Below are 15839 nucleotides of genomic sequence, written 5' to 3' on the forward strand. Positions count from 1 at the left end.
CATACACCATCCCCCCTCCCCCTCCACACACACCATCTCCTCTTCCCTTCCTCCCTCCCAGCCACCCGCCACACAAACCTCCTTCTCACTTGCCCACCCCCTCCCGGCCATCACTTCCTCCCACGCAAATCCCACCGCAACGCCTCCGCGCGCCGCTCCCTTGGGTCCGAAGTGGTCCAAGTCACGATCGGGGGGGAACCTTGTTACGGAAGTGCAGGATGTCCTGCAGGATTTCATATTGGGACAAATGCAAGTGCTCTGAAGGAAGGCCGATGCACCGCATTGGTGTTGTTATTACGATAAGGGCGGCGGAGCAGCGGCAGATATCTCGCTGCCATACGAACCCCGCGACGCCAGTTTCATTCCCGGCTGCGAGATTTTAAACTTGAATATGGCGGGAGCATTGGACTCTAAACCCCAGCGATTTGAGTTTTATTCCTGGCCATGGCTAACATTAGTGGCGAGTGATTTTAAGTGAACCAGTGCTGCCCTGCTCAGCTCCCTTCAACAAGCATGCGCTGAAGGTTTATTCGCCAATTTGTTTGTGGGATTGATTGTAATTCTCATTGCAACTATTATAACAATACAGTAGAACCCCTCTTAACGACGGTAATTGGTTCCACGAAACAGGTCGTGAAGTGATTTGGTTGTTAAAGCGAGTATAGGAAATACATGCTTAATGCTTAATTCGTTCCGATAGCATTCAATGTAAACAATGCCCCAATACTCGTGAATGGACGTCGCTGATTGGCTGAGGCCTGGTCAGACCATTTTGGAGCTCGCCGTTTGGCCGACATTGGCGGTCGCGTACTCGTCATAATCCCGTCGTTAGCAGGGGGAATGGTCGGTAAGCGAACACATTGGGCTCTGTGGAGGCGCGTCATAAGCTGTTAACAGGGGTGGTCGTTCAGAGGGGTTCTGCTGTATACTTATTATTATTTTAGTTTAACACGTAGGCTTTCACGACCAATATCATCCATAATAGAGGTGTTTTGGGTTAGCTCGCGTAAATATATAAATGTGTCGTTAAACCCCGCAGCACCTGACACAGCCAACTAGTACTGTGTGAATAAAAAAAAAAAACTGCCAGAAGAAATTTTACATTTCCTGGATGAAAACGTGTAAATTTAGGTTCCGTTCTTTAACCAGGTGATGCTTAACAAAACGTGTAAGAAATGACATTAAATCAGCTGTGGCATCAGTCATCCCAGTGCATTGTAGAGCACTGTGGTGAGTGCAGCAGTGGCCCAACCTGCGTCTCCTGACCTGCATGTGGCTCTTTAATCCACCACATGCACCTCTATCGAAGGCGGCGTAAAGGAGAACGCGCTATCACAGTAGCAAAGAATAATGAATGACTCCCGTGCTGTGCTGAAAACTGTCAATATATACACGCACTTTGCTCTGTGTCGAACTCATGGGCACTTTTCGGCTCTTCGTCTGAAACAGGTTGGCCATCCCTTGCTCTAGTGAGACGAGACTGGGCTTGCTCATTTCTTCGTTTGCTTTATTGTGACTTCATCGTTCTATTTCTTGTTACAGATCAGAAGCTGAGAAGAAAGAGTGGGTCAAGGTACGCCAATAACACCACTCGCTGAATTTGCCCACAATGCTTCTCTCTCTTGAGAGAGAGAGAAAAACAGTCACACCCTTTCCTATTGGTGGAGGCCTTGCCATTCGAATTGTGTTCTTTGGTGATGCTTTTGCATTGGTGCACAGATGCAAGTAACTATTTTCGTTTGCTATTTTTTTTTTCACCAGGCAAGGCCCACTGAACTATTCAGCTCTTTCTCAGCAGCGACCTGGCCACTAATGATAGCTCGACGAAGTGGCTTATCGTGTTGAAATTTAGAGCAGCTAGAAACTCTAAACGCGTGTTTCTAAATGTGGAGGGAAAACACTTTCGGCCAGTCGAAAGCAAATTATTCCAAAATATTTAAGTTTATGTCCGACTTGTCCGACATCCTTATAGACCCCCCTGAATCCAATTTGTAAAAATATTGTTACCAGAGGGTGTCCATACATATGTCATCCTTTATTAAATCGTTACAATTTGATGGCAATCTTAGCCAACTTTATTAAACTCTGCCTTTTCCATGATGTCTGGCCAACGTGGTATAATTGGTCAAATGCCCTCGAGATGGACTGAAGTGTACAAGGAGCGTGTTGCCAACATTTCAGCCTCACATTTCACACTGCTGTATAATTATTATAATTCCTTAATGAACAGATTATAGCTTTGTGTGACAACTTTTAAAGCTGTCGCTGTTCGTTTTTTTAATTTATATACCACCGGTTTCCCTTATAAACGGCCGCTTTATTGCCTTTCCCATGCTCCCGACACATTATAGCGTCAATCTGATTAGGCTATAAATAATGTAAAAACGCGAGGGGTTGGAAACGGCGATATGATCTTTGCGAGCGAAAACGTAAAAAGCAGAAAGACCTTTGTAGCCCGGGGTCCATTGTTAACGCTTCCTCTCCCAGACGCGCGCGCGAGTGTGTCGCGGTCCCAAGCCACGCGTGTGCCGATTGTGCCGATGCCGCGCTATTTACCGCACAATGATTGCGAGCGACGTGGAGCGGTGGCGGTGGGGAGTGGTGGGTGGGACGCTGCTCTGCGTAAAAAACGCGATTCCCACGTCGTCGATAGGGTGTTGTTTCGCATTTACAGACCCCGGTGCCGCGGTGGGAGAGACGTTAACTACCTTGCCTGGTATACAGGAGGTCGTGGGTTCGATCCCGAATCCTGACGCCTGCTGTGTATTTTGTAGTTTGCATGTCGCTTTCCCCGTGGCCGCGTGGATCTTTTCTCCGGGTCCTCCGTTTTTTTCCCCTCCACGTTTGTAAACATTCATTTAGAGCATTTGGCTGCTATAAATGGTCACTATAAGCCACTTCGTTCAGGTATCGTCTGTATGTATGTCCGTTGAACTTTACACCGTACATAGCCAACCGTGCTAATCGGAGCTGCCGGGAAGGACAAACTAAACACAAAAAGCAGCTCCCAAGAAATGCGTGTTCAGTCTGCGGCCAGGTCGCTTCTGAAAAAGAGATTTCGAGCTCAGTGGGCCTCACCTGGTAAAATAAACAGTTTCGGTTTAGTTCAAGTCAAGGTGCAGCCCTGCGATTGCTTGCTGCCAAAAGTGCCTACACCAGCGGGTGCCCTCGAGAGGTCCTCTCTTCCACGTTGGCCGCGTTGTCTGGCCACTTAACCCTCACCGCCCGCGACCCGCCGCTCGACCGACCGCCGTGAAACCATTTATAGCTGCGGGGTCAACGGAAGTGGGGGAGGCGGGGCGGGGGGGCATTTAAGAAAAGTGAACCATTGTTGAATGTGAAAATCGCACCGCACGAACGCTTCGGTATTGTAACCGGTCGAGAGTTACGACCAAGTGCCCGGCAAAAAGGAAGGAACACACCCGGGAGGAAATGCGCCGGCGGAGGGAGTGATGAAATCAGCTCCTGTGTAGGTCTGCGAGAGATGAGGACGGCTTGGGGAGGGCGTTGATCCAGCAGCAGATAGAACATGATTGGTAATGAAGACTACAAGTGATAGCTGGCTGGGTGGCCCCAGTGGGAAAGCCACTCAGCTCACAATCAAATGTTGCCCTTGTTAACGATAGAGTCTTGTAGATATTCACTTTTTTCAGGACGGCATTTACATTTTCAGTTGCCATTACCCGGCCGAGGTGGAGATTCAATCTGCCAAACTCTAACCCCAAGAACCCTGAACACTATGCTCCTGAGCTACACACTACAGTTAAGCGTGCGTGTATATGTACATAAGCAGTGCACAGCATGCTTAAGTTCCCATTGGGAGTACGTTTAATCTCGGCCGGATTTTTCCACTTTGCGAGCGGTTAATTGGGCTCCATAGAGCCGCGAGTTTTTAGCGAGCACGGCCCGCTTCGGAAACGTGAAAAGCGGCGCAGGGGCACGCGAGCGACAGTGGTTGATGGTCCCATTAGAGTCGGCGTTAATCGCTGCGAGTCGGGGCGCAAAGGAGGGCCGCGATTGCGATGAATCAAGCCGAGGGCTGAGTCGACGTGCTCGCTGGATAGCATAGCGAGCGGCGTGCGGGTTTCCGTGATTAACGCGAGTCGCGTCTCCCGCGCCCGCCCCCCCACCCCCCCTCCTTGCGCTTGCTCTCGCAGGCGATCCGCGACACGATAGAGAAGCACGAGAAGAACAGCGAGAGCTTCAAGGCGTTCAACAGCTCCTTCACGCGCGATGACGACGGAGAGTTCTCGGTGAGCCCCCCGCCAAACCAAAACGCACCTCTCCTCCCCCACGCCGATCATCGCCGGGGGGAGGGGGGGGGGGATCCCCTCGGCGACGTCCTCGTTAACGCGGCCCTGTCCACGGTCGGCGGCCGTTCGGCCTGCACGGGACGGATGGTGAATGGTGCTCGCGCGGCGGCGATGGTGGTGGTGGCGGCAGTGGTGGTGGTGGCGGTGGTGGTGGTGATGGTGGCAGTGATGGTGGCAGTGATGGTGATGGTGGTGGTGGCGGCAGTGGTGGTGGTGGCGGTGGTGCCGCCGGTGATGACAGTGACGGTGGCGGTGGTGGTGGCGGTGGCGGCGGTAGCGGTGGTGATGGTGGCGGTAGTGGTGATGGTGCCGGTGGTGACGGTAGTGGTGGCAGTGGTGGCGGTGGTGGTGACGGTAGTGCCGGCGGTGGTGGTGGCAGTGGTGGCGGTGGTGGTGGTGGTGGTGGTGGTGGCAGTGAACGGGTATGACACATTGACAAGATGTTAACTCCCTCGCCTGGTATGCAGGAGGTCGTGAGTTCGATCCCAACCCTGACGATGCCTGTATATTTGGAGTTATACAGGCCCCCCACATTTAGAATTAGCGTGTGTTTAGAGTACTTGACCGCCTTAAAATTCCACATGATGAGCCAACTTCTTTGGCCAGGTCACTTCTAAAATAGAGCCACACAGCTTAGTGGGCCTTACCTGACAAAATAAAAAAAAATCAGTTTGGAACGCAATGCCCAGGGCCTCAGATTTTCGACCCAAACCTCTACTTTTGGACTGGTTTTTGACATTCAGTATCTCACCAGCAGAGTCAGGTGAGCATAAACCAATGCTGGCAAACTGCCAGAAGTTTGTAGGTAATGATCATGAACTTTATTGTGTATAGAGGGCTAGCTTTGCCATAGTATGAACACCTTTTTTTCTCAGTAAATTATGTCAGACAGTTTGGGGCACAGAGCCGAGGTGTGTATCTATCTATCTATAAGATACGGTATCATATAAGTTTTTTGTTTTTATTAATACCTCCAGGAAGTTCAGATAATCTACGTGTCCCATTGTCCACAAACCATTGAACGACGATCGTAAAACTCCCATCTGAACAGGACTCAGTGTTAAACCAGGAGGACATCCTGAAGTCAAGATTCCCACAATCTCGAATGTTAGGTTCGTTATTATCTCAAGCTGAAAAAACAGATTTTTACAGCGTAGCCACTAAACTCGTTGCACTGCTCAAACGTTAATTCACAGCTCAGAATCTGAAAACTTTTTTCAAAATCAGTTTTTTTTTATTTTTACTGGAGGAATCCGGTGAGATATGAAGCTCTTTTTCTCAGATGTCCAGTAGGGGCGGGTAAAACCGTTACAAACACAACCAGTACAATAACATGATAGCATTTCGATTTAAAGCTTTCGTGACTGCAGGGATTCATCTTCTTGGTTCTTTCGGTAAAGTCACGTAGAAGGGAAATTATAAAATAATAAAAATAAAACATAATAAAATAATTCTCACGACATTCAGACGACGTCTTCCCGACAGACCTGTTCTTCACCTGAGGACGGCTGCTTGCGTTGTGGCCGAAACGTCGTGAGAATTATTTTATTATGTTTTAATTTTATTATTTTATTACTTCCCTTCTACGTGACTTTACCGAAAGAACCAAGAACATGACAGCAGTTCAAAGTTCAAGTAAAGTAAACAAATAACCCAAACACATACAAATTAAACCATCCCCACAAATGACAGCTCAACAAAGTGGCTTATCATTTGGACATTCATAGCACCAAAATAATCGATAATAATCTCAATGCGTGTTTCTCATCGCGTTGTCGACGGCACGGCTGCCTTGTGTCTTGGCGACAGTTTTTGCGGAAGTTCGGCAGGAAAAACAAGTTGAAAGCCCCCCTTCCGTTTTGTTGTTTAGCAAATCTCTATTCTGGGCAAGCGTTTGATGGGATTTCGTGACCTAAATTGTGACTTCAAAACAGCTGCAATCCACTGCAAAACATTGAACCTGCTCTTGCAAATAACATCACCGCCTAGATAAGCAACCCTTTGCCAATCCACCGCTGGATGAGGGCCTCGCCAGGCCATGCACCTGATGAGTTAAATGATGACGTCACCCTGCTGCTGCTGCTCTGTTTAAGACTGGGAGCAAGATCAGAGCCTCACCATTCTGGCGAATTGCCCAATGATGCTGGATGCAATTACCAGCAAAACGTCGTACTACTCAAACATTTTTAAATGTTGTGGTTTCACGCTTCAACACACCGGTGGGCTAAAGCAGTGAACTATTTGTCTTTTGTCAACGTGACACTTTTTTTGCTGATTGGCCGTGTGGGTTGGTGGAGGGTTACGACGCATTTATAAATAACGCGATCTAACCCAAAAACGTTGATTATGAATATTTTACCATACTTCACCACGCTGGTCAATGCACGTTGGCGAAGGCTGGGAGTGTACACACACAGGACTTTTACAGGCGCCAGCGGTGGCGAGATCTATACGACCTCGCCTGGTTTCCAGTAGGTCGGGGGTTCGATCCAAATATAGGCCTGTATATTTGGAGTTTGCATGTTCTCTCTGTGGTCGCGTGCACTTTTCTCCGGGTCATCTTGTTTTTAGCTCAACATTCAGAATCGACGTGCGTTCAGAGTATTTGTCTGCGATATATTTCCACGCGATAAGCCACTCCGTTGAGCTACCATTTGTGGCCAGGTCGCTTTTGAAACAGAGCTACACAGAAGGGAGATAATAAAATAATACAAATAAAACATAATAAAATAATACAATTCTCACGACGTTTCGGCCACAACGCAAGCAGGACGGCTGCTTGCGTTGTGGCCGAAACGTCGTGAGAATTGTATTATTTTATTATGTTTTATTTTTATTATTATATCATCTCCCTTCTACGTGACTTTACCAAAATAACCAAGAAGATGAATCCCTGCAGTCACGAAAGCTTTAAATCGTAATTTAGAGCTACACAGCTCAGTGGGCCTTACCTGGGGATATAAAACTAATAATGTTTAGTTCATAGTTTAGATTGAATGTTGCTGCACTGCGATATTACAGGACCTTTGGGGTTCACTCCACTTGTTGCAGCAGTTTTGCGCACCTTGTTGACGTCCGGCGAATGCGGCGTTTGCCGGATCCACCAGGATGCCCCGGGCTAAACTCTCAGCCATACAGCTGCCTAAATAATGGCCTCGGCAGAAGGTCACAAAGCAACCTCCTTCCCTTTTCCTTCAAGACGTGCTCGCAAATGTTTGTTTGTTTTTCGTATATTAATATATAAAATACTTTTTATTTTATTTTAAAACCGCTTGCGCGCATGTTCGCAAGCTGTCCCTAATGCACCTTTGTATTGTCCTTGTTGGGAACACATCCTGTTACAGACTTTCCTTCGCTCGCTCGAATCCCTAAAGTGGAAACTGTGACTCGTGGCGTGTGCATAGGAAGGCAAGACACGGGGAGGGGGGTCTTTGTGCCTGTCGTTTAATGCTTCCCGCCTTCATATTTTACCAGCCAGCCACTCGTTCAAAGATATATTCGCTCACCGAGAATGGCGCCAGATATCGAGCGCGAAGACGGTGCCGCGGGAGTGTTTTTGTTTGAACACAGCTCGTCGTTAGCCTCCTCTCTGTGCATCCCCGCAGTGGAATTTGTCGGATCGAGGGTGGGCGAGAGGATTCGTGTCGTGCCGGAGGTTTTGCGGGGGCGATATTGCAATACGTTGAGCTGTGCTGCCATCTGCAGTGCCTTTGTAGCTGCACCGACCTCGGCTGTTATTGGAATCGCTCAAGGCCCAAGTCACACGGCTCATTTGCATGTAGGCGGTCCCCGCTTTTGCTGCACAAAGCGTTGCTGGACACCGCGTCGTAAATTGAATCGTCGTGAAATCGGACCCTGTCAACCCGTGTTCTTGTACAGGGAATTTTCGTTTTCAGGTCCATACGGCGTACATCCGTTTCAATGCGGGAAATTTGTTTTGCTTAGTTGTTTGTGTTTCTCTCTTGTGATGGGACTTTGTAGGATGAACGTTGAGATTTATAAGGGCACGGGGTGACCAATAAGTTTTGATGTAAAGCTTTCGTGACTGCAGGGATTCATCTTCTTGGTTCTTTCGGTAAAGTCACGTAGAAGGGAAGTAATAAAATAATAAACAAAACATAACAACATAATGTGAGAATTATATTATTTTGTTATGTTTTGTTTTTATTATTTTATTACTTCCCTTCTACGTGACTTTACCGAAAGAACCAAGAAGGTGACCAATAAGGTTTGAATTGGTCTGTAACAAGAAGGGCACTGATAAGAGGTTGACAGGTATGGTCAAACATCACTTGCCGATGTGTTTTTTTCCTTCTATCTGTCATATTAAACAGGCAAGCATCCGTTAAAAAAAACTGAGAAAAACAAAAGCTCCACACCAAGTTGCTTCAGAAACCAGACCCAACTTTGTTCAGATGTGTTCTGAGTCGTGTCGGACGATGCGTCGTGAATTGGCAACATGCAGTGCAAACGAAATTCAACAAACATGCATGCATGCACCTCTGTGATTGAACATCTGAATGAATATCTTTCTCATGATCCACCTCCTGGATTGAATATCTAAACGTTTCTCTTATCGTCCACCTCTCTGAACGAACATCTGACTATCCTCCCTCCGATGCGGGAATCGAATGCCTCTCCTCCCCCGCGCGTGAAAGCCCACGCCGTTTCTGACCGCCCTCCCCCCCACACCCCCCCCCCCCACTTCCCGCACGTCTCCACCTGCAGGCCACGGAGCTGGGGCGACGGGCGCCTCACCTTGTGCGTGAGCGCAGCGTGTCCGAGTGCATGAGCTGCTCGGAGCCCTTCAACGCCCTCACGCGCAGGAAGCACCACTGCCGTGCCTGCGGCCACGTGAGTACAGCAGAAGCCTTTTCGACCCGCGAGCGGTACGTTCTGGGGAAGGCTCGCGAATGCAGAAACCTTGCTCAACGTTCCTGGCATGAGTGAACATAATCGGGATGGGGGGGGGATGGTAAATGTAAAATAACAATGACTACAATAGATTCATGATAAGTTATGAGGAGGTTCAATCTTGATTTGAAGCTTTCGTGACTGCAGGAATCCATACTCTTTGGTTCTTTCGGTAAAGTAACGTGGGTAGAAAATAAAATAAAATAAAACAAATCACGACGTTTCGATCGCAACACAAGCGGTCGAAACGTCGTGATTTGTTTTATTTTATTTCTGAGTACGTGACTTTACCGAAAGAACCAAAGAGTAAGTTACGAGTAAAAAACGTCGTTTTGTATCTATTACATTTGATGATGATGATGATTTGCTCTGTGGCGCAGGTCGTGTGCGGCAAGTGCTCCGAGTACAAGGCGCAGCTGGAGTACGAGGGCGGCAAGCTGGGCCGCGTGTGCCACGACTGCTACGGGGTCCTGAGGCCTCAGCAGCAGCAACAGCAGCAGGAGGCGGAGGAGCTGCCCGATGACGTGCGACGAGCCCGAGTCGCCGCGGTCGCCGAGGTGCGTGGAGAGAGCCGGCGCTCCCTCCTCCGCTCGCCGCGGTTTTTTTTCGGGCGGTGGTGCGAGCCGAGTTTTTTTTTCTCTCGAGACTCAAGAGTCGTCGGCTGTTTTCATTTGGGTCGGAAGAGACGGTGGCCTCCCCGCAGCTCTACCCGTCACGTGTCTTCCTGTCACCTTAACGCGCAACTCATGCCGTCGTCTGGGAAGGATGGACGTCGGTAATTCTAAGCCAGATATGATCACGAGACCTAAATGTAAAAAAAAAAGTTCGTCTTTAGGGCCATAAACGAACCCACCCCCGTCGCGTGCCGTGCTGGCCTTCGTTAGTACTCGCTAACAGCACTCGCCCCAACAGTCTTGTTAAGGCCATCCTGGGGTGGGGGGGATCTTTTGTCTTTGTAGCGGCGTGCCTCGGCGGATCCGGCGGGCAGCATTCTGTGTGGATTCCTGAGTCTGTCGGAGCGCGGAGTGAAGGCGTCGCACCGCGCCTGGTTCACCGTGCCACGCTCAGAGCCACTCGTCCTCTACATGTATGAGACCGCAAAGGTACGGACGCACAAACACAAAGATCCCCCGCATAGCCTCAACAGAGCATCGAGGCAAGTGCCGTTAGCAAGTAGCAGCACCTGTGAAGGCCGACATGACACACGAGGGGGTGGGGGGACCAGCACCACGCCCGGTCGCATTTGTCTCCCCAGTGCTGATGACCACACAGGCCAGGTACTGACTTTTAAGGCTGGGTCGACCCAGTGGAAGCCTAGGACGGGTTCAGACAACCGCTACCGATCGTGGCCACGAGCGGGATTCGAACTCTGATCGCTGTGATATCAGCGCACTGCACTCACCGCTACACCACCGCTCCCCATCGACGTACATACAAACACACAGAGACGTGCAGACCTGTGGTGGCACAAGGTGACTCCAGCACGTGGCCTACAAATGGGCATTATTCTGCCGTAGGGGGATGATGATTATTACATACGATTACAATTGAATAGTATTTATATAATTTTCTAATGAGTCCAAGTTTTCAAGTTTCATTTATTAGGTGTAGCCCTGGGAGCCATGCGGCTCTTGAGTCGGGTGCAACCGGAACAAACAAAATATGAACAGAGAACATCTTAAAGCGACGACGCGCAACAGAAACATCCTGGATAAACCAGCAAATCTTCCAGAAAAAAAAACACCGTATTACAACGCTGTGTGCAAAAATCCCAGTGTGATGTAAGTCAAACAATAACAACCAAAAGACAATTTAGATTAAAGTTATCAGGCCAACTCCGCACTTCCGCAAGAAACACGGCTTAACCATATGTTTTCGAAATCACCAAAATAAAGCTATAAAAACGATGTAACAACGCTAATCATAGCAACTGTGATTCAAATTTAACAATAAACGATATACATAACATGTCCGATCAAACTTGCAGCCATAGTTAACGATGGTGATGGTAATAATAATAATAATAGAAAAACAGCAGCGGCATCTTCCTGTTTTTTTTTTTAACACACCCCACCTTCCCGCGTGCATCAACACCTCTCCCCGCGTGACCTGCAAGGACGCCAAGCCTCTGCGGACGATCCCGCTGCCGGGATACGCCATCAGCCCCCTGGAAGCGAGCGACCCGCACGAGGCGCGCCACGCCTTCAAGATGACCCAGTCGCGGCAGACGCTCTACTTCGGCACGGACGGGGAGGAGAGCCAGCGGCGGTGGATGGGATACCTGGCCTTGGCAGCGATCGGCGAGGTGCCGTCGTGCCCCCCGTCGCCCAGCGTCATCAGCAAGCAGGGCTCCATCCCCGAAGAGGGCGCCGAACAAAACGACGAGTCCTCGACTCAGTCGGACAGCATCCTTGACACCAGTGCTTCATAGTAGAAGGCTACGCGGTCACTGCGTCGCGTTATTCGTTCGCGTTGTGTCGTCGTCATCGTCGTCACCGTCAGTGTCGGTGTCGGTTTTGAGTTCTTTTTACGGACTTGTGTTGGGATACCTTGAGGGTTTCGAGGCCACTTTGGTTTTTTTTGTTGGTTGTGAAAGGAAAGATTTCTGTGGGGGGAAAAATGGGAAAGCTGATTATTTTCTTTTTTCAAAAAACTAATTGAAAATTCGGATGTCCCAAAGGCGAATTGTGCAATAAGATGGCCTGCTTTCAAAACTGCGGCAAACCTAAGGGCTGCGTGGTCGATCCAGTGAAATATATTCAAGCCGGCAGGTTAAAACAAAATCAAAGTTGCCAATCACGAAAATGTTTGATGATGCTTAATAGTCCGGAGGTAAAGAATATATTTTGTTTTAACTTTTTTTTTTACAAATACAATTATATATCACAAATGTAATTTATGGTAACATTTTATAAACAAACTTGAGTCAGGTCATTGCAGGATTTTACCAAATCAGGAAAGTCCCTCTTAAAAAAAGAGACAATTTTACTTCCTGTTGAATCCATAATAAGCTAAAGTATATAATTGGATGGTTTCTGCATGCCATTGACACTGCCCATGTGCACTACAAAGCTAGGGATTCTGCACTGCTAGTTTACCCTCATGCTTTGTTTCGATGACGTGGACCGGTAGCGCAGTAGTCAGCACACTGCGCTACAAACATAGCGGACTCAAGATCAATTCCCAGCCATGGCTAACATCAGGAGTGAGTGATAATTGAACAGGTTTAGGGCCTTTCCCTCACCAATCTGTACTGACTAGGATAGTGTGGTATAGTGACCAGCACAGTGTAGGAAGACCTTCATCTAGCAGTGTATAAACAAAACAGCTGTACATCATTCATGATCTCATCTCATGAAATCCCCGTATTATGCAATACGGCCAATAGCATGCAGTCTAACTGCAGTCAAAGTGAACAAAATGCGATAATAGTCTTCAGTTGAAAAGAATGCAGCCATATTTGTATGTTTTGGGCCTAAAAACTTGCCACGCAAATCACTTCCCCGAACGGCCATTTTGAACTGTGATTGGTTCACCTTCGGTCATCTGTGTGTGCAGATGTATTTTTTTTAAACGAGCAGAAAGGGATGGCACACATATTTAGAGCCCCTGAGGCCTTACACACGAAAGGCTGAGGGAACGTAAAAATAAATCGATTTCGACTCGGACGAAAGTCGTAACTGCCTGTTTCTTCCCACTTCAAATTCCGGCGAAGGCCCGGCTTCATTTAAATGCAAACTCTTTCTATCCACAAAAGTGGCCTTAATTAAATGGAGACTCCTCAAAACAAGCGTTGTCCATCAGTCTCCTTGCCGAAGTTGGCCTCGTGTTCCCTCGCCTTGGAGTGGCAAGCACAGTGCTGCGCGTCAAGATTGAGTGCGTTCGGTTTGCGCTTGCAAGTGTTCAATGGCTTGCAAAGGATTCATTTAAGGAAAGGGGGGAGGGGGCGGTGAAGGGGGGGGGGGGATGGGGCGTGTAAGCACTGCTATTCTTCTTCTTAAAATTACGAAACAAGTAGTTGTAATGTTTTATAAGCTACGGTTGTGTGAGGCACAAAACAGGACATGTGTGACACCTGTCTATCATGCCATCGGCTAGACATGTGCTCAGTCCGCAGAGGACTGATTGTAGGGGATGGGGGTTGCCACCTGTCCTGGTTTTTCCTGGACGTTCTCTTCTTGGGGTAACCGTTCCCTGAAAATCTCTAGGTCTTACCGGCATGTCAAGAGTCCTGTCTGCTGTCAGTTTCGTAGTAATACACCACTCGGGACAATGCGTTTACATGTGGATCCCCTCTACCACTATTGTGAGATATTCTTCTTATTTTGTCGATGTTCCTGGGGGGTTTGTCCCTCAGAGGTGGCAACCCTCCCGGGGAGCAGGAACGGACGTTCGAATAGCATTTGCTCAGCACACGAGACGTTGCGCGTGTCGCCATTTTTCCTCGTGTCAAATATTAGACTGCCTCCCCCCCCCTCCCCAAGTTATAATTTCACGCTCACAAAACATGGCGGGATTTTTCAAACTGTGAGGTTTTTAACATGGATGATACCTTTTTATATTAAAAAGCATGCCTGCACACCGTAATAATGAAGGCGGCCGGTTGAGGCCTGCTTTTGCGAGGCCCCTATTGGTTATTTAAGATTGCGGACGTAATTTTAGGTAAAAAATTTTAATTACAATAAAATTAACATGCAGGTGGAAGATCTCTCTTAAAAAAACAAAATGACAAATTATCTAAGCCTAAGCTACATCGAACCTGTGATAATACGTTTAGGGAAAAGCAAACGAATTGTACGGCTATGTACAAACTCATTTATTTATTTTCCACCCAAAATAATTGTGGCACTCATTAAAGCCGAATTTGTGGCCTAGTAAAACGCAGCTGTTTTGACAGTGGACATTATTAACGCAAACATTATATCCATTAAGACCCCACAGTGATTTTTGTTGCTGTTGCCAACACATTTGAGTTAATATGTGTAAATATCTGCATTGTACTTTTATACACAGTATAATTAGAAAATGGGTGCACTTTTGGAGGCAGAATTTGATTGCCCTTTGTATTTTTTTCGGTTTGCGCTCATAGCTTTTGTTAGCAAGTGATTGTTAGTGTCAAAATATCAGGGACCACATCATTCTCAGAGCTCCCAGAAAAGGTCAGCTTATAAATAAATACAATTTCGGGACATTCCTCAGAGCAAAAAGCTTGCGTTTGGCAATTTCCAAACGGCCTAAATCCCTGGTTATGGAGGAAATGAGAACACATTTCCACTCCCCGATGAAACAGCTAAAGGAGGTTATTCGGGCAACGGAGCACAAACATCACCCTTGGCATTTGCAGAGTCCAACTCCTGGATGTGACATTGGCAGGTTGATTTCATTGTAGAATGCATTTGTACATACAGTGGTGCCATTCCTACCTCTCGTATTACCACTAGAGGCAAAGTCAGAACCCTTCTCCTTGTGATATGGCACTGTTTTTTTACGTACTTTCCTCTCACCATTATTATATTTAAGTTTTGCATTACGCTCGTTGTATTAGTCGTGGTTGTATTGTGGACCATGCTTTACAGATATTTTTTCAATTCCGCGTAACGACACGGAGATACATTTGTCGGGGTTTCCTGATCCGCTTTTAGAAACCGGATTGAGGAAGACGTCCGATTCGTTGGGATTGTCTTTGTTGACATTTCCACCTCCTTTTGCGAACAAAGTGACCGCATTTTGTCGAGAGGTGACGTAATCTCTACTCTCTTTTTTTTTTTAAAGAGAACGCTCAAGAAAAATTCACGAAAGTTAAACAAAAGATTCATCTTCTTGGTTCTTTCGGTAAAGTCACGTAGAATGGAAATAATAAAATAATAAAAATAAAGCATAATAAAACTCTGTCTTCTCGACAGACCTGTTCTTCACCTGAGGACGACTGCTTGCGTTGTGGCCGAAACGTCGTGAGAATTATTTTATTATGTTTTATTTGTATTATTTTATTATTTCCATTCTACGTGACTTTACCCAAAGAACCAAGAAGATGAATCCCTGCAGTCACGAAAGCTGTAAATCGAAATTTAAACAAAAGATGGTAATACGTCTGTTTGGCTGCAGTTCTACCTGAAAGAAAAGCAGTCGTGGGTGGGCGTGTTAGTGATAATTGGTCAGCGAGGTCAGCATGGAGCTCACAAGAGCGGATTACATAAAGAGCAGACAGCAGCAGTCGCGGTGATATTGGAGTGAAATGCCTTAGGAAGCAAAATCTATAAAGGGTTTTAACACAATGAATTTATGAATTACTTGATGAATGATTAACACAACAAGTTCTATACAGAAACCGAGTGCATTTTAGACCAAAAAGATAACATGAAATAAAGTGAATGCGATAGACATCATCATCATCATCAAACTCCATGGGCAGAAAGCCCACGGGTATCCACTGAAATTCTTGTCGCTAGTTTCCACTTCCCTCTGTCATGTGCCAACGTTAGACGAATACAACAATTTGTGCTGGAAATTCCACGAAAGTTGTGAGATTGTTTAAATGAGCATTTTTTTTTATTTACATTCGCTGCATTATGACCAAACATTTTCAGGATAATTGTCAAAAATCGTACATTG

The 15839-nt window shown here is 47.1% G+C and overlaps 1 protein-coding gene across 2 annotated transcripts in view; it reads left to right on the top strand.

The window, feature by feature from the left end:
- Nucleotides 1-12900, top strand: part of LOC144731729 (FYVE, RhoGEF and PH domain-containing protein 3-like) — a 114020-nt gene extending 101120 nt beyond the window's left edge. For both annotated transcript variants that reach the window (XM_078612924.1, XM_078612925.1), the window contains 6 exons: nt 1543-1573; nt 4158-4253; nt 9042-9167; nt 9608-9784; nt 10187-10330; nt 11344-12900. In XM_078612924.1, the coding sequence (XP_078469050.1) occupies nt 1543-1573; nt 4158-4253; nt 9042-9167; nt 9608-9784; nt 10187-10330; nt 11344-11658 (889 nt within the window). In that variant the 3' untranslated portion in view covers nt 11659-12900. The remainder of the gene's footprint in view (nt 1-1542; nt 1574-4157; nt 4254-9041; nt 9168-9607; nt 9785-10186; nt 10331-11343) is intronic.
- The last annotated feature ends 2939 nt before the right edge of the window (nt 12901-15839 follow it).

Source organism: Lampetra planeri, chromosome 40 (assembly GCF_965212315.1).
Source record: "Lampetra planeri chromosome 40, kcLamPlan1.2.h2, whole genome shotgun sequence".
Lineage (NCBI taxonomy): Eukaryota > Metazoa > Chordata > Hyperoartia > Petromyzontiformes > Petromyzontidae > Lampetra > Lampetra planeri.